This window comes from Bactrocera latifrons, unplaced genomic scaffold (genome assembly GCF_001853355.1).
Source record: "Bactrocera latifrons isolate USDA-ARS-PBARC rearing strain unplaced genomic scaffold, ASM185335v1 scaffold_31, whole genome shotgun sequence".
Taxonomy (NCBI): Eukaryota; Metazoa; Arthropoda; class Insecta; order Diptera; family Tephritidae; genus Bactrocera; species Bactrocera latifrons.
This window is the reverse complement of record NW_017536741.1, coordinates 1,121,691-1,139,237: the sequence shown is the minus strand read 5'-3', so window position 1 is coordinate 1,139,237 and position 17,547 is coordinate 1,121,691. Positions and strand designations below refer to the sequence as shown.

Genomic DNA, 17,547 nt, shown 5'->3' with positions numbered 1-17,547 from the left:
CAGCCGTTTTCTTCAACGTAATCATGCCCTTGAATATCTACAAGCTGCTACGCGCCACTCCGCCATGAGTTTCCTGTGCTAAAACAGGTGTTTTTCGATCCGTTTATTTCATCGATGTGCGCTCTGGATGACGAAAGTCGCAAGAGTCGCCGGCGCAATCGATTTCTCCATCAGAAATTCCGATCTCTTCATCCTTAAAATATTTGATTTTCAACATAAGATTATAGAAGATCATAGCCAAATAGCCACTTACGTAATAAGTAATCGATGTACCGGGTAGTCCATGTATTATCATAGTCATCGCATCCGTTTTGCTCTCACCCATACGTGTTGGTAAGCGACTGTAGTCATGATTGTTTGCCACCCAATTGGCCATTTCGGCTCCGGTCTCCGCTGTGGAGTTTTCGTTCAGTTTCGCAAAATTAAAATTCATTGGCAACTGTTCACCGAGATGGGTGCCATTAGAGATATAGTTACTCACAACGTCGACATCGGAATATCCTTCAATAATCATAGCTCTGAAAGGCAAACAATTTTATTAATAAAGAGTTATATATATTAAGGGATTCAGGCCTACCTTGAATCGCCACTATTAAGTATTTGTACTAACCGGTTCATCTGGATATGTGCCATTTTCGAAACGTTTTTCAACTAAAAAGTTCGTGGCGTCCATGCGAAAGCCATCTACACCGCGATCGAGCCAAAATTTCATCWTTTCCTTCATACGCTCACGCACAACGGGATTAAAGCAGTTTAAGTCAGTTTCATTTGCAAGAAACTGGTGCAGATAGCAGTACTATYGTCCTTCAACCCAGGTCCATGCCGAACCATAGAAAGCAGCCCTCTACAAAATATTATTTTAAATAAGTCTGAGCAAAAGGTATTAATAGATACACAACATACTAATCCATTTGTTTRGGGGTGAACGTTCGCCCATCCCTGGGTCCATTTTGCCAAAAAAGCATTGAAATCCTCCATGGTACCGAAAACCGGATAAATTTTCGTGAAGTTCGCAATGTCATAGMCCATATCTACCATCGGTGAATCATATATGGGCGAAATCCAGGATGCTGTTGCTCCAACTTCCTTCAGATATGACAGCCGTGAGGTAATGCGATTCAAATCAGCATCGCAGCGTAAAAAAGTATAGCCGCTATAAACCGAAATAAACAAGACGACATATCGAAAAATACTACGGTGCAGTCTGAGAAACTAGCGACTATTTATACCGCCAGAGAGTTGGAGAAAAAAGTTCTTACTATTCCAATATCCAAAACAAATTACTCGCAAAATCTTATCAAACACTCGATGTGGTCCGTCTGGGCCTTCCGTAAATTGGATTGCTAGCGCTGATCACCAATTCACCTATGAGATAAATACCGTGGGGTTTTCGCCTGATACCCAATAACCCACGATTAACCATAGAACTTAAAATCTGTTTTAAGTTTAAAGATGTTTGCTTGTATGAATGAAGCGAGTTTGCCTGTGGAAAGTGCGCTTGCGATCATGAATGAAAATGTTGTTGTTGTGTGTCTTACTAAAAATTTGGTTTTATCTATTTGGCTGCCTTGTTGATTATTTGTTCGGCAATGTCATACACACATATGTATGTACATATGTACGTATAGAACAGTGGGCGCACATTTTTTTTACTGATAAGTGATAATCACTTGATTGATATACATACATATAGGGTTTGTCCGGAAAGTAATAGGACTGATTTTCTTTMAATGATTGGAAAAAAGCGTATAGTTTGTCTTCAGTTTGGAAAAAATAGCCCAAGGCGTAAAGTCAGAAAAGCGGCGAATCACATTTTTGTGTTGTTCAAACGCCACTGCAACTCATAAATTCAAAAGCTTGACCATTGGAAAGGCAAAGGTTTCACGAAGTTCAAAAAAATTTCAGTGTTGTCAAGAATAGACATGAATCATTCATTCTGCAGGTACAAGTTCCTATAGAATTTTGTCAAACTTTTTCTGTAATATTCCTGATTTTAAGCTGAAACCATTTTAAGGCAGATAAACTTGCCGATTAAAGGTATTCTTCTAATCGACAACGCTTCTACTCATCCAGATAAAGCTGAACTGATGTCGGAAGATGGACTACGTCTCAGAGACACCGGAGAAAATCAAACTAAATGAAGCAATTTAAAATTTCAATAAAGCCCTACACTGGGCTAGTCATATCCTTTTAATAGTTAATTGTTATCGTAAAGTGTCTGCGTCGATAACGCGAACGATCACTTCTTCTACGGCTTCACGGTTTCATTACCTATACCGTCAGTCAGCACAAGTGCAGCTGATAATCGGCTTCTGGCAATGTCCTCGTTCCAAAACAAACGTAAATATCTGTATCGAGTAGAAAAGTTTATTACATATCTTTACAGTGACGAAATATTGAGGGTGTTTTAGGCTCATAATGCTAATGAGGAGAAAAACTCAAGGCGTGATAAAGGGTAATGCAGTTGCCAATCACTAAGACTAAGACAAATTGGGTACGAAATCTATGAGTGTTTCATCAAATACCCATGGCCACTTTTAAATGGTATAAATCGCAATTTTTTGCATGACTCTATATTTATTTATTTATACTCTAGATCATTATTAAAAGTACTACTAGTTCATAAACACTTAATGGTATGTAAATTTACAGGCAAATCGCTTATGCCGTCCAGCGTAGGACAACCGCCTCATAAGGCATTAAATACATTTTTCCGCTTAAATCAATCTTGTCACTGCAAGAAAAATAATCACATTGAAATGAAAAATAAACGTTTTTACCAAACGGCWCTTACCCGTATCTGTGTGGTGAATAAGAGTTAAGCAAAACGTACTCCATTGTTTTGTTAGCCAAACCATCGAAATATTCAAGTTGGTTGCCTAAATTGGCAAGCACACGATATTCCTCACGCTTGACCGCGGTTCTGGAAAAGAATGCACCATAAAAGTGCACTTAGGAAATACCACATTTGTATCAACTCACCTCACAATCTGGAAAACCTGCTTTGACAGAGCGCCATAAGAAAAACCGCCCTCTTCCTTGAACGCCTTAAAGGCAGCCGTTTTCTTCAGCGCCGTCATACCCTTGAATATCTGCAAGCTGCTACGCGCCACTCCTCGTTGAACTTGTACATTTAAGTATTTGTAATTGGGATTGACGGGCAACCAAGTTGAGTTTCCTGTGCTGAAGCCGGCATTTTTCGATCCGTTCCACTGCATCGGTGTGCGTTCTGGATCACGAAAGTCGCAAGAGTCGTCGGCGCAATCGGTTTCTCCATCAGGCATTCCGATCTCTTCGCCCTTAAAATATTTAATTTTCAACACAAGATTATAGAGGAKCATACTTAATAGCCTCTTACGTAATAAGTAACCGATGTACCGGGTAGTCCATGTATTATCATAGTCATCGCATCCGCTTTGCTCTCACCCATACGTGTTGGTAAGCGACTGTTGTCATGATTGTTTGCCACCCAATTGGCCATTTTGTGTTTGACCCAAATGATATCCATCCAGTCATTAGCTWGAGTTTCAATGGTCTCCGCATTGGAGTCTTCGTCAAGTTCCACAAAATTAAAATTCATTGGCATCTGACCACCGACATTGGTGCCATTAGAAATCTAATTACTCAGAACGTCAACAGGAGAATACGCCTCGATAATCATAGCTCTTAAAGKTGGAAAGTTTTGTTGTTAAATTTGTATATTGTAAAAGATGCWGGTCTCACCTTGTATCTCCACCATTAATTCTCTGATATTCGTCTAGAAATTCGCGCCACTCGTATATAATTTCTGTATTTTCCCATAGCTCCCTGGTATAGATGTGGTTGAGGCCAGTTGYATTATCACCGCTGGGGGGTTCATCTGGAAATGTACCATTTTCGAAACGTTTTTCAACCAAATAGTTCGTGGCATCCATGCGAAAACCRTCTACACCTCGATCGAGCCAAAATTTCATCACTTTTATCATACGCTGACGCACCGCGGGATTAGTGAAGTTAAAATCCACTTGCTTCGCGAGAAACTGATGCAAATAATACTGTTGGCGCTCTTCAACCCAGGTCCACGCAGATCCACCGAAAACTGACTCCTATAAAATATTAAAATAAATAGGTATAAGCATAAGCATAAGGTATTTATAGACTAACCCAATTGCTTGGGGGTGAACGCTCGCCCGTCTCTGAATTAATTTGGCCATCAGACCACACATACCAATCATCATAGCCATCTTCGCGACGAACCGATTTCTGAAACCACTCACAGTCATCGCTTGAATGATTTGGCACGAAATCTAGGATCACCTTCAAGCCCAATTCATGCGCCTTAGCCAARAAATTATCGAAATCCTCCATTGTGCCGAAAATTGAAGAAATTTTCGTAAAATTCGCGACGTCATAGCCCATATCAGCCATCGGTGAATCATATATGGGCGAAATCCAGGTTGCTGTTACACCAATTTCCTTAAAAAACGCCAGACGTGAGGTGATGCCATTCAAATCGCCTATACCATCGCCATCGCTGTCCATAAAGGAACGCGGATAAATCTGATATAGGGTGGCGGACTCCCACCAATCAACTGTTTCGATGGCAGTATCGCCAAAGGCGCAAAGCAGCAGTGCCGCTAGGTACCATAATAAGCAAGACGACATATCGATAAATACTACCGTACAGTCTGAGGAACTACCGGTATTTATAGAGGTAGATAGTTGGAGATAAAAGTTCTTGCTGTTTCGTTATTGAAAACACAATGACTCAAAAATCGTATCAAACAGTCGAAATCATCAGTGAGGACCTTTCGTACGTTGGATTGCCAACGCTGATCATAAATTCACGTATGAGATAAATGGAACATGTGTACTGGTGTTTGGGTGACTTTCCGCCTTGTACTAAATAACGCACGATGTAGATAACGCATTGGTAAGTTACATACCTGTACATGCAGCTGTTGACAGCTAATTAGARACGACACAGATTTAGATGTAAATGATGTTATTTTCCGATAAATCACTTATTTTTACTGTTTTTTAACTCTTGTTGTGGAAACTTACGTTAAACTTAAATCTAATAGTAAAAATTTTAATTTAAAATCCTGTTTTTTTTTGTTTTTTTTTCGAAGATTTTAACAAATATGTGTGCGAAAGCTATTTAGAAACGAACATGTTTTATAAACAAAAAATACTGTTATTAAAAAAARTTGCTTACTTTCAGTTAATATTTTGTTACTTAACCCTTTYACTTTAATTCTGCATCACATCGTTATAAGACTCTGATAGCGCAGCACGAGTGTTGCTTGCCATGCCGTCCTAATTTCATCAAAAAGGGCATCCATATTTGTGATATTTTTGGWACCTGCAACTTTTTTGACAACAACTGAGATGCGTTCTCTTCAGGCCACTCCAAACCATTCATGGTATTTTCAACAAAAAACTTTTGTGTCAACTTTCCCGTATGCTTTGGATTGTTTTTTGTTGGAATTTCCATACAACAGGCAAATTCCTCCTTAGTTCATAACAGAATGGAATTGTTTAGAATGTCAACGTATTTCTGCTTTTGTAAAATTACATCAATCTTATGGAACGAACGTACAACATTCCAGGGAAAAATTCCCACACCACGTGCTTACGTCTGAAACATAGCGCGTATCAAATTCTTGATAGATTGGTCGGCGACCAGCAGGGTCTATGCGATTAATTTTGGTTACATCGCTCCAAACAACATATTGTCATTGATTTGCTGTCCAAGATCAATAAAACTTGGCAAAGTCTACGCGTTGTTTACTTCGAATGCAGCTGCGAAGGGTAGTTCGTTGTAGAAATGACAATCCCAACTCTACCATACAGATCGCTGCCGCCTAAAGTCACCAAAATATTTATTAAAGAAAGTCATGATAATTTACACTTATTTCTAGAACAAAACAAACCAATTCACACATCGTTTTGCCATTTGCCATTGAAAAGAGTAACAATCGCACAAACACACAAGTGAAGCTAATTAAAGCATCTTAAAATAGCCAGTCATTTTGTTGGAACATATAACATTAGATATATGGAATGTAGAGCAAGGTCTAGATCATTTTTATTCATATTCAGCGCTAAGCCACAATTTGAACAATCGCAGATAGCACGGTATTTTTGGTAAGTGATGCCTTGAAATATTAAGGTTCCATTTCATTAATTTGTAGAGACAAGCTGGCATATCATACAGGGCGACAAGCTCATTGGTGCATGATTTTTATACCGCAAACTCATTAAGATTGTATTTTAGCCCGATGTCACTCAATAAAATACTCTAAAAAAGGAATGTAAGGACAGTGTAATGCAACAAAGTGTAATTGGTCGACTAGTTCCTGTAGTATAGGATTTCACCTAAAGATGGGCGGCAGCTGATTCTAACCTACCAATAACAGACTTTTAGTTGTTTCCAACGTACCAGTTGAAAGGGGGGTRGATAGTTRCCCCAACCAACAAACGCAGAGAGCRTCCGCAATAATTTAYAACTTCTCTCTTCATTATGCTTTTATTTATAGTGCAATCATTTCCATTTACTTTACCAATGGACTACTGTAGGCTTTCTGCCGATCGCTTTTATGTGCATATGTATGTATAGGTATATACTTCTTGTACGGYTTCACGGTTTTATTTCCTACACCATCAGTCAGCTGTGGCAATCTCAGCACAAGTTCAGYTGATAATCAGCTTCCGGCAATGACCTCGTTTCACAACATTCGTAAGTATCAATATCGAGTAAAAACGTTTATTACATATCTGTACAGTGACAGAATATTGAGGGTGGCTTAAGCACATTATGCTTAGCACGCCGTGATGAAGAGTAATGCAGTTGCCAACTACGAAGGCAGATTGGGTATGAGATTTAGCAAACAGAGCAGCATAGGGGAACACGCGATGTACGAAATCTACAAGTGTTTCATGAAATACCCATGGCCACTTTTAAATGGTAGAAATCGCATTTTTGGCATGACTAAATATTTATTTATTTATACTCTAGTTTACTATTAAAAGTACTATTAGTTCATAAACACTTAAGTCACTTGAGAAATACATCAATTGTATAAACTCATCTTTCGACTTGGAAAACCTGCTTTGATAGAGCGCCATAAGAAAAACCGCCCTCTTCCTTGAACGCTTCAAAGTCAGCCGTTTTCAATTCAAAAAATCCACCACTTTCATCATATGCTCGTGCACCTTGGGACTAGCGTAATTCAAATCCACTTGCTGCGCGAGAAACTGATGCAAATAATACTGTTGGCGCTCTTCAACCCAGGTCCATGCAGAATCACCGAAAACCGACTTCTAAAAAATAGTGTAGTGAGTAAAAGGATAAGATATTATCTCATAATCACAGCATACTAACACAATGGCTTGGTTCCTAAATATAGAAATCGTCAAWGCCGTCTTCACGACGTATCGACTTCTGGAACAACTCACACTCGTCACTCGAATGGTTAGATACAAAGTCTAAAATTACTTTCAAATCCAATTCGTACGCCTTAGCCAACATATTATCAAAATCCTCCAGTGTACCGAAAACCGGATAAATTTTCGTTAAATTCGCGGCGTCATAGCCCATATCAGCCATCGGTAAGTCATATATGGGAGAAATTCAAGTTACTGTTACACCAATTTCCTTGAGAAACGCCAACCTTGAGGTGATGCCATCGCCAACGCTGTCCATAAAGGAACGCGGGTAAATCTGATAAAGTGTTGCGGCCTCCCATCAATCAACTGTGTCGGTGGCAGTAGCGCCCACAGCGCAAAAAAGCAGAGCCGCTAATAACCGTACTAAACACGATGACATATCGATAAATACTACCGTACTGTCGGAGGAATTAGCGGCTATTTGATGTTGAAAATCAAATTACTCGCAAGGTCTTATCAAACAGTCAATATGGTCAGTGTGGGCCTTCCGTTCATGGATGAGCACTGCAATATAATTCTGATAAACGAATAATGTGTACTAGTATTTGTTGCATTTTTTGCATAATTACCTGATTAGGACCAACGAACGATAAACCACGGAATATATATAAATCAAGGTATATACGAGTGCGTGTATACTTCATTGATTTTTAAGATAGGTAAGTTATGTTTGGAAATATGCAATTTATATTGCTTTTGCTTTTATCAGGTCCATACAAATACGCAATACGTAGGTTACCTTTTATATTAGATAACTAAAACAAAGATTAGTCATCGAAAAGTGCTGAATTGTTTTTCAAAATATTCTCAATTAAAATCCATACATTTTGCATGTGTTTTAACCGATTGTCGAAGCACTCTTGTCACTCTGATTGAGGTATCATGCATTCCGAATGAATCAACCGCCTCTTCAGATGTCGCCGAACGTTGAAATCTTAGTTTATTTTAGTTGTTAAGTCCGATCTTTACCGTGTTTTTCCCATCAAGTCGATGCTTTAAGTACTCAGTGTCTTAAATGGAGTTGTTTCAGTCATTGAGTGAGAGCTTGCATTATCATGGGGAAGAGTGATGCGTCTTTGGTGGTTGATTTTCCTGATTTAATGAGAGACAGCTGTCAAGTAAATGGTTCTGTACCTCTTTTTACTGCTGTGTATTGTTCTAATGTTTTGGTTTGCGACATTTCCAGTTTTTTGAAAAAAAGCAGGCAACTATCTTCTTTTTTTTGGTTTCGACTTTTACTTTCGGGCACAAACGTATAAATTCTCGACTCATCACCTGATGAGTTGACCACCATTAATGAAAAATTATATATAAAACTTTAATTTGAGAAARTGGTAAAAATTTTGAAAAAGTGGCCRYGGCCCCGCTCTCTTATAGGTTTAATGTAGATATCTTCTAAACCAAAAGAGCTACAATAACCAAACCGGCGCAAATAATTCTACCGACAGTATGAAAATGGACCAAAACTGGTCCAGTTTCTAAGTATCGAATATGTGGATCCCAGTATATATAACTAACTTTTGACCTATAAATTCAGTCATTGTATGGGATATACAATTAAAATTCACAGAAAATCCTCTCGTGACAATAGTATATCTGTGTATCGTGGGTATACATAAACCTAAAGATCTTCGAACTTCCGGGTGACTTAATACCGCTAAATGGGCCAACATGTGAGTTATCTTAATAAAATGGATACAGCATTTTTTAGTTAAAAACAGTGTATCCAAAGTAAAAGGCGATAAAATTGGGCGAAGAAGATGAAGTCTTCATATAACTAATATCAGAATTTTCAAGTACCTGGTGTCTGTCTTTCGTATTTGACAGTTGTTTGTTTACGACGCGAAAGATTTGTCTGACAATACATAAAATTAAACAACGAGTTTGCTTGGTAGTTTGTGTTTTCCATGGAGTCACGTGAATTGTTGAAAATGTAGTTGGGATTGACAGGCAGCCAAGTTGAGTTTCCTGAGCTGAAACCGGCATTTTTCGCTCCGTTCCACTGCATCGGTGTGCGTTCTGGATCACGAAAGTCGCAAGAGTCGTCGGCGCAATCGATTTCTCCATCAGGCATTCCGATCTCTTCGCCCTTAAAATATTTAATTTTCAACACAAGATTATAGAGGATCATACTTAATAGCCTCTTACGTAATAAGTAACCGATGTACCGGGTAGTCCATGTATTATCATAGTCATCGCATCCGCTTTGCTCTCACCCATACGWGTTGGTAAGCGACTGCTGTCATGATTGTTTACTACCCAATTGGCCATTTTGTGTTTGACCCAAATGACATCCATCGAGTCATTAGCTTGAGTTTCAATGGTTCCCGTATTGGAGTCTTCGTCAAGTTCCACAAAATTAAAATTCATTGGCATCTGACCCCCGACATTGGTGTGATTAGAGATATAATTACTCAGAACGTCCACAGGAGAATACGTCTCGATAACCATAGCTCTAAATAGTGAACAGTGTTAAAATTTTATACTTCAATGAATGCAAGTCTGACATTGTATCTCCACCATTAAGMCTCTGATATTCGTCTAGAAATGTGTGCTACTCGTATATAATTTCTGTACTTCGCCATTGATCCATTATGTAGATGCCAACCATTATCGAAACGCTTTTCAACTAAATAGTTCGTGGCGTCCATGCGAAAACCGTCTACACCTCGATTGAGCCAAAATTTCATCACTTCCTTCATATGTTCACGCTCCGCGGGATTAGTGAAGTTAAAAGCCACTAGCTTCGCGAGAAACTGATGCAAATAGTACTGTTGGCGCTCTTCAATCCAGGTCCACTCAGATCCACCGAAAACTGCAACCTATAAAATATTAAAGTAAATAAGTGTAAGCATAARGTATTCATAGATTCACAGCATACTAACCCTATTGCTTGGTGGAGAAGCTCGCCCGTCTCTGGGTTAATTTTKCCATCAAACCTCACATTCGTAGCCATCTTCACGACKAACCGATTTCTGAAACCACTCACACTCATMGCTGGAATGATTTGGCACGAAATCTAAGATCACCTTCAAGCCCAATTCATGTGCCTTAGCCAACAAATTATCGAAATCCTCCATTGTGCCGTAAAGTGAAGAAATTTTAGTTAAATTTACGACGTCATAGTCCATATCAGCCATTGGTGAATCATAAGTAGGTGTAATYCAAGTTGCTGTTGCACCAATTTCCTTCACATATGACTGCCGTGAGGTAATGCCATTCAAATCGCCTGTTTCATCGCATCGCTGTCCTTAAAGGAACGCGGATAAATCTGATAAAGTGTGGCGGCTACCYACCAATCAACTGTTTCGATGGCAGTAGCGCCCAATAACAAAAATAGATAAAGATTCGTTGAGTACATAAAAGAAAATTAAAAACTAAACAAATGCTTTATAGAAAGTATTTATATGGGAATGTGAAAAAATATGTAAGTTTTCTTTAAATATTTTATTATTATTATTTCCAGCACTGTGCAAAYATCTTGATGAATTAAGTTTGTTAATAATTAATATGCTTTCCTTAATTAATTTTGACTTGGTTAAGTCGAGATGGCATCGATACAGCCAAAGATTTTAGCACTGACATAACAATTGAAGCCCATTCTCTCTGTAATGCCATTTTTAACTCTTAGGCCGTAGTAAACTGGCGTCTATTTCTAAAAACTCTAGCAGGTAATATTCCACACAGATCCTTGAGAGGTTTTAAATCTGGACTTTTTTCTGCTCATTCCAAAAAGCGGAATGTTTCTTGACTCCAAAAACCGTTTAGTAAGAGTTTCCTTGTGGATCGTGGCATTGTCTGTCTCTTATACACATCTAGATGTGTATAAGAGACAGATGTACAATATTTTACGGAGTCTAAGTGCTATTTTGGTTGTTTCCAATGAATTCGCTAATTAGTTAGAATGACACGGAAATTGTGGACAGGTTTCGACAGTGTTACTTTAATTTTACACAAGTTATCGGAGAGACAGTATATAATATTTATTTTGAGCAATTAAAGTTTTAGCAACTGTATGCTAAGCCATAATAACACCCACGAAGATAAGCAAGTATATAAACTTATATGACCACAATATATGAGCTTTCTAGTTCGTTTAAGACAAACAAATTGCTAATAATCGACAATCTGGCCACTTGACACCCTTATCAGATATTTGCATGAAAAATAGCGACGCATTCCGGTGTTTGTGTTATCGCAACCACTTAAAAAGACGACAATTACGAAAGTGATATTATTTTCGGCAAAACATGCACCTCCCACAGAGCCAAAAGACCGGGACCACCAAAGCACAAACATAAACTTTATAGACTTTAGACCAGCTATAAATTATGTCGGATTTACTTGTGGTACTATATTACCCTTTATCGGTAGCCGATAATGCCGTTTGGATCCGCTATATAAATGCGCGAATACAGCGCTTCGGACCACAGGTTAATACGTGAAAGTAATTGAGCAAACCATGWGGATTTTTTTTAAATTTTTAGCAATCCTAACGGTAATAACCACCGCCACAGGTGCAGACGCAAACAAGGCGTGGTGGAAGAGTGCATCGTTCTACCAAATATATCCGCGCTCATTCAAAGACAGCGACGGTGATGGCATTGGCGATATAAAAGGTAAGTAACCGAGCGAAACGGTAGTGCCAGTAGAAAAGCGTAATATTGTTATAAACGTAGGCATTTTGCAACAACTGCCCTATCTGAAAGAGATCGGAGTCGATGCAACTTGGCTTTCGCCCATCTTCACATCACCAATGGCCGACTTTGGTTACGATGTGAGTAATTTCACGGAAATCGATCCGATGTTCGGCACATTAGAGGATTTCGAAGCACTGCTGGCAAAATCTAAAGAGATTGGGTTGAAAATCATTTTGGACTTTGTGCCCAATCACACGAGTGACGAATGCGAGTGGTTCATTAAATCAGCACAAAATGATCCCGAGTACAGCGACTTCTATATTTGGCATCCAGGTAAAAATAATTCGCTTGCGCCACCAACGAACTGGATAAGTGTTTTTCGCGGGTCCATGTGGACGTGGAATGAGCAACGTCAGGCCTACTATCTGCATCAGTTCCATGCCAAACAACCCGATCTTAATTACAACAATCCTAAAGTGCGSGAAGCCATGAAGGTAAGTCATCACAAGTATGGATTATTTATAACCCAACATTAAATTAAGTTATTCAAATAGAACGTGCTACGTTATTGGGTGCGGAAAGGAGTTGCCGGTTTTCGTGTTGATGCCGTGCCACATATYTATGAAGTGGCTGCCGATGCTGAKGGCAATTGGCCCGATGAACCACGTAATCCCAATGTGCAGGATGCCGAAGACTAYGGATACCTGCAACACATCTACACCACCAACCAGCCGGGCACACTTGATGTTGTCTATGAATTCCGCGAGGTGCTGAAGGAACTRGACGAGGAACTAGGCGGCGACGAACACGTGCTCTTGACCGAAGCTTATGCGCCCATCAACACCCTGATGTTGTATTATGGAAATGGCACTGCTGATGGTGCACAAATACCCTTCAATTTTGAGTTAATCAGCAATGTGAACAAAGATTCAACCGCCTACGACTACTCGAACTTAATACACAACTGGTTGGATAATATGCCTGCTGGAGGTGTGGCCAATTGGGTGGTGCGTAGCTATATTAAATTATTCTCATTATTATTAGTATTTATATGTATTCCAAMATATACCCATTTCATTAGCTTGGCAATCATGATCAATCACGCATTGGAACACGTCTGGGAAAGGATCGCATTGACTTGATCAATATATTGCTGAAGACCCTACCTGGTATTAGTGTCACATACCAAGGCGAGGAGATTGGCATGACGGACGTCCGGATTTCATGGGAGGAAACCGTAGATCCACAAGGTTGCCAATCGAACCCCCACGAGTATGAACGTCTCACCCGCGACCCTGCGCGCACGCCATACCAATGGAATGATGAACACAAGGCCGGTTTTACTGAAGGCGACAAGACTTGGCTACCGTTGGCAGAGGATTTTAAGCTGGTTAATGTTAAACGTGAACGCGGCATTGCCAACAGCCACCTGAATATCTACAAACAGCTGCAACTTTTACGTGCAACGCRGACAATGCGCGAAGGCGACGCCGAAATAAAACCGATCAGTGAAAATGTGTTGGGCATTAAGCGGTAAGTGAGAATGTTAAATYATGCTTAAACGGTAACTAATCACTACTCTCTTACTTATTTTGGTTATCAGTTTTTTAAGCGGCGAGCGCACTTACGTTGTTCTGCTGAATCTACATGACGACGTGGAGACGATCAACTTGAATTCTGCTTTTAATGAGCTCACGTCTGAATTGGAATATGTGTTGGTGACTGCCAAAAGCATACGGCGCAAGGGGTGAGCCGTAACTTCTCAGCTTGCTTTCTTTTCAGAGTTTCTCTAACTTGACTATTTACTTGACAGGGATAAGGTCTATGCAGACACCCTTACATTGATGCCGAAAGAAGCTATTGTGCTCGCTACAATCGCCTAAATCTGATATTTTGTATTTATATATCGTGTTTAAGATATGAGCTGTTATTTTGTTTTACACTTAGGACTGATAAATAAAAATATACTTTTTGATACTCAAACTGTTTTCCAATATTCTTCTTTCCTTTACTAATTTATCATTCAATAAGTAAATCACAGTAAATACGCTAMTAGGGAAATATAAAGTGCCTTAATTTGTATGCCCGAGTACTTAGGTRGTAAGTGTTAAAGCACTCAAGATTACAGTTCCGTGTTTACTGGTCTGAAAATGCGGGTCTGTGAGGGAATATACACGCATAATAATGCTTCAGTTGTACTTACCGACAATATCTATGGAATCGAATAGATTAAATTATTATTAAAGCACTAAATCATTAGAAGTCCTCAGTTAATAACTCCATAAACAAAGAGTAGTAAAATTAATAGCATCAAATCAAAGCATTTTTCTTCAAAACTACTGAATTTGYTTTTATACCACTTATCTCCATAAAAGTTGAACAATAAGTTACGGTTTTTATTAAYGTCTAATACCAGACAATAAATCAACATCATGAAATATAATTTCAGCTCCAGAAAGACTTTTGGCTTATCCYTTCGTAAATATATTGCCCAGCCTTTGCGGCAACCGAGATCCAGAAAATTATATCTATGTTWTGTGWGARGTAACAGACACTAACCGCTGCCGGCGGATCCACGCAGCACCACCGCCTCATAAGGCATCAAGTGTATACGCTGACTCAAATCCACCTTATCGCTGAAACGACAGAAGCAGAGAATGCCTCAAAAGCTGATWATTACAAACTTGGCAGCTGATTTACCCAAAACTGTGTGGCGAATGYCGGCTGAGCAGCACATATTCCATCGTYTTATTCRCCAAGTCGTGCACGTATTCTACCTTGTTGCCCATATTAATGACTATGCGATATTCCTCGTCCGCCAAAGCGGTTCTGTGAGWAAATTTTTGTATTACTWTTCTACTAAATTCGCCCAAATCGCTATATTTACCGCACAACTTGAAAGACCTGATCCGAAACTGCGCCAAAGGCGAATCCACCCTCTTCTTTGAAAGCTTTAAAGGCGTTCGTTTGCTTCAATTGCGTCATTCCTTTAAATATTTGCAGAGTGCTTCGTGCCACGCCACGTTCGGTCGCCACATTGAAACCTTTGTAGTCGGGAGAGATCGGCAGCCAGCTGGTCGGACCTTTGGTAAAGCCAGCATGATCCGTAGTGTCCCATTGCATTGGCGTSCGCTCAGGATCGCGGTCATCACAAGATATGGCGGTACATTCAGTGGCCACATTRGACATGCCGATTTCTTCACCCTGACAGAAAACTAYATTTATRAAGGTCCAACTTGAAATTATCAGATTGGCAAGACTTACATAATACGTGACCGATGTGCCGGGCAGTGCGTGCACCAGCATAGTCATTAGGTCCACTTTGTGCTGACCCATGCGCGTTGCCAGCCGATCGTTGTCATGATTGCCCACAACCCAATTAGCGGACTGATGCTTTTCCCATATATTATCCATCCAACTCTTTACAGAGTCTTCAACATTTTTCGCCGTCGAATATCCGTTGAGTGACATCATATTAAAATTCATAGGTATTTGGGTACCCGAGTGGGTACCATTATTGATGTAATCACTCAAGACGTCAACGGAAGAGTAGGCTTCAGCAATGAGCACGCTGCAGAGCATACATGTTTTTTATTTAAGTTCATAAAAGTTTTGAAAAATAGTACTCACATGGTGTCGCGTTCATGTTGACGCTTATATTCATCCAAGAAATCACGCCATTCGTACACAACCTCAAGCGTTAGCGGCTGATCCTTCGTGTAGATGTGCTCATGGTAATTGTAACTATTAGGATCATCAGTCCAGCCGCTTAGCGGTTCATTGGGATATGTGCCATTCGCGAAACGCTTTTCGCCAATATGAGGCACCGCATCTATACGAAAGCCATCTGCACCACGATCAACCCAAAATTTCAACACTTCCAGCATATGCTCACGCACCATTGGATTGCTAAAGTTGAGATCTGGTTGTTTCGGTAAAAACTGATGCAGATAATACTGCTGACGTTGCTCGTTCCAAGTCCACATCGGGCCGCTGAATACACTTACCTACAAAATCAAAATATGTTAGAGCGAAAAAAAAACCAGCTCCGCGATAGCATACGCACCCAATTGCTGGGTGGTACGCGCTCGCCAGTCTCGGCGTCAATTTTGCCATCCTCCCAAATATAAAAGTCATCATAGCCGTTTTCTCTACGTATCGACTTCTGAAACCATTCGCATTCATCACTTGAATGGTTGGGCACAAAATCCAAAATAATTTTAATACCCAATGCATGCGCCTTAGCTATCAAAGCATCAAAGTCGGCCAAAGTGCCGAAAAGCGGGTCAATCTTTGTAAAGTTCGAAATGTCATAACCGAAGTCGGCCATTGGTGACTCGAATATCGGCGATAGCCAAGTGGCTGTCACGCCAATTTCTTTGAGATACGCCAGTCGCGTTGTGATGCCGTTCAAGTCGCCCACACCATCGCCATCGCTGTCCATGAAGGAGCGCGGGTAGATTTGATAGAGCGTGGCCGATTCCCACCAATCAACGACGCTTGCAGCGAAGCAATTGCGGCAACCAAGCAACAACGCTGCGTATAACGGTAACAGTCGTAACAACATCTCGAAACTAACTGCATGCAGCCACGGCAGCTAGTTAAGATTCCAGCCCTTATAGATGGTGACCGTTAAGCGTACGTTATCAATTTATTGCCGACAATCGAAGAAAATATTGTGCAAAGCGCATTACATGTGGCGAAGTGGTGCACTCACATACTCAAGCTGGGAATTTTATTAATTGATTRCGCTGACATTAATTATCAAATGTAAACATTTATACCCAAGTATTATTCTACTTATGGCACACATAGTATCTACGATTGAAGTGTTTATGCGAGCTGAAGCGTTTAAGCGATTTTAGCGGACAAATTAACTGTGGGGTAAATAAAAGTCTAAAGTCAAAAGCTATGCAAATTTTAAAGATTGAAGCTGCTCCGAATGAAATTTTGAAAAATATCCAAATATCCAAGCCARCAAATGGTAGTCCGATGGTGAAAGGTCAGGGCTGTATGCAACAAAATTTCCCAGCCAAGCTCTTACAGTTTTGCCGATTCAGCAACGATGTGTGTGTGGAAGACGTAGCCCTTTCTATATCAGTTCTGGCMATTTRTTTCGATTGYTTGCTKGCTTGTAGAATCAATCGTTCGACCAGGCTGGAGCAGCTCATAGTGGAMGATTCCTTTCCAGTCCCCACCAACCACTTAGAATAACCTTTGGAGGCGTCAATCCTGCCTTTGCGACCATTTRTTGAGCTTCACCACGCTTGGACGMTGACATATTTTGTTCATTATTGTCTTATTTCATCCACTTTTCGTCTTCTCATCATTCTCTACAGAAATGGTTCGATTTCAATCCGTTTCAGCAAAGAATCGCAGATGTTAATTCAGTCCATTAAATTTTTCTCAGACAATTCATGCATCTTTCACAGTGAAATTTCCAGAACGGAAGCGAGCGAACCATTGTTATGCCACA

At 39.9% G+C, this 17,547-nt stretch overlaps 4 protein-coding genes and 1 pseudogene across 4 annotated transcripts; 1 reads left to right on the top strand and 4 right to left on the bottom strand.

Annotated features, from left to right (window-relative positions):
- Positions 1 to 103: 103 nt before the first annotated feature.
- On the bottom strand, positions 104 to 2,184 carry LOC108970705 (maltase A2-like). Its single transcript, XM_018936228.1, has 5 exons — positions 2,171 to 2,184; positions 904 to 1,153; positions 607 to 796; positions 254 to 516; positions 104 to 193 (listed from the first exon to the last, which is right to left on the bottom strand). Exons 1-5 carry the CDS (start codon positions 2,182 to 2,184, stop codon positions 104 to 106), a joined length of 807 nt encoding a protein of 268 aa, XP_018791773.1.
- Positions 2,185 to 2,597: 413 nt separating this feature from the next.
- On the bottom strand, positions 2,598 to 5,501 carry LOC108970717 (maltase A2-like). Its single transcript, XM_018936248.1, is given in 7 exon segments — positions 2,598 to 2,734; positions 2,795 to 2,923; positions 2,983 to 3,299; positions 3,359 to 3,665; positions 3,724 to 4,085; positions 4,144 to 4,947; positions 5,198 to 5,501. Coding segments are annotated over 6 exon segments (1,689 nt in total). The 5' UTR covers positions 4,645 to 4,947; positions 5,198 to 5,501; the 3' UTR covers positions 2,598 to 2,661.
- A 1,568-nt stretch (positions 5,502 to 7,069) lies between these two features.
- Positions 7,070 to 10,792, bottom strand: LOC108970704 (annotated as a pseudogene).
- A 1,085-nt stretch (positions 10,793 to 11,877) lies between these two features.
- On the top strand, positions 11,878 to 14,016 carry LOC108970727 (maltase A3). Its single transcript, XM_018936260.1, has 6 exons — positions 11,878 to 12,050; positions 12,111 to 12,565; positions 12,626 to 13,078; positions 13,153 to 13,604; positions 13,675 to 13,818; positions 13,885 to 14,016. The coding sequence occupies exons 1-6, from the start codon at positions 11,894 to 11,896 to the stop codon at positions 13,952 to 13,954; spliced, it is 1,731 nt and encodes a 576-aa protein (XP_018791805.1). The 5' UTR covers positions 11,878 to 11,893; the 3' UTR covers positions 13,955 to 14,016.
- Positions 14,017 to 14,415: 399 nt separating this feature from the next.
- LOC108970714 (maltase A2) lies at positions 14,416 to 16,638 on the bottom strand. The gene is made up of 6 exons (XM_018936240.1): positions 16,138 to 16,638; positions 15,702 to 16,078; positions 15,336 to 15,642; positions 14,959 to 15,275; positions 14,772 to 14,900; positions 14,416 to 14,707 (listed from the first exon to the last, which is right to left on the bottom strand). The coding sequence occupies exons 1-6, from the start codon at positions 16,636 to 16,638 to the stop codon at positions 14,626 to 14,628; spliced, it is 1,713 nt and encodes a 570-aa protein (XP_018791785.1). The 3' UTR covers positions 14,416 to 14,625.
- Between the last annotated feature and the right edge of the window lie 909 nt (positions 16,639 to 17,547).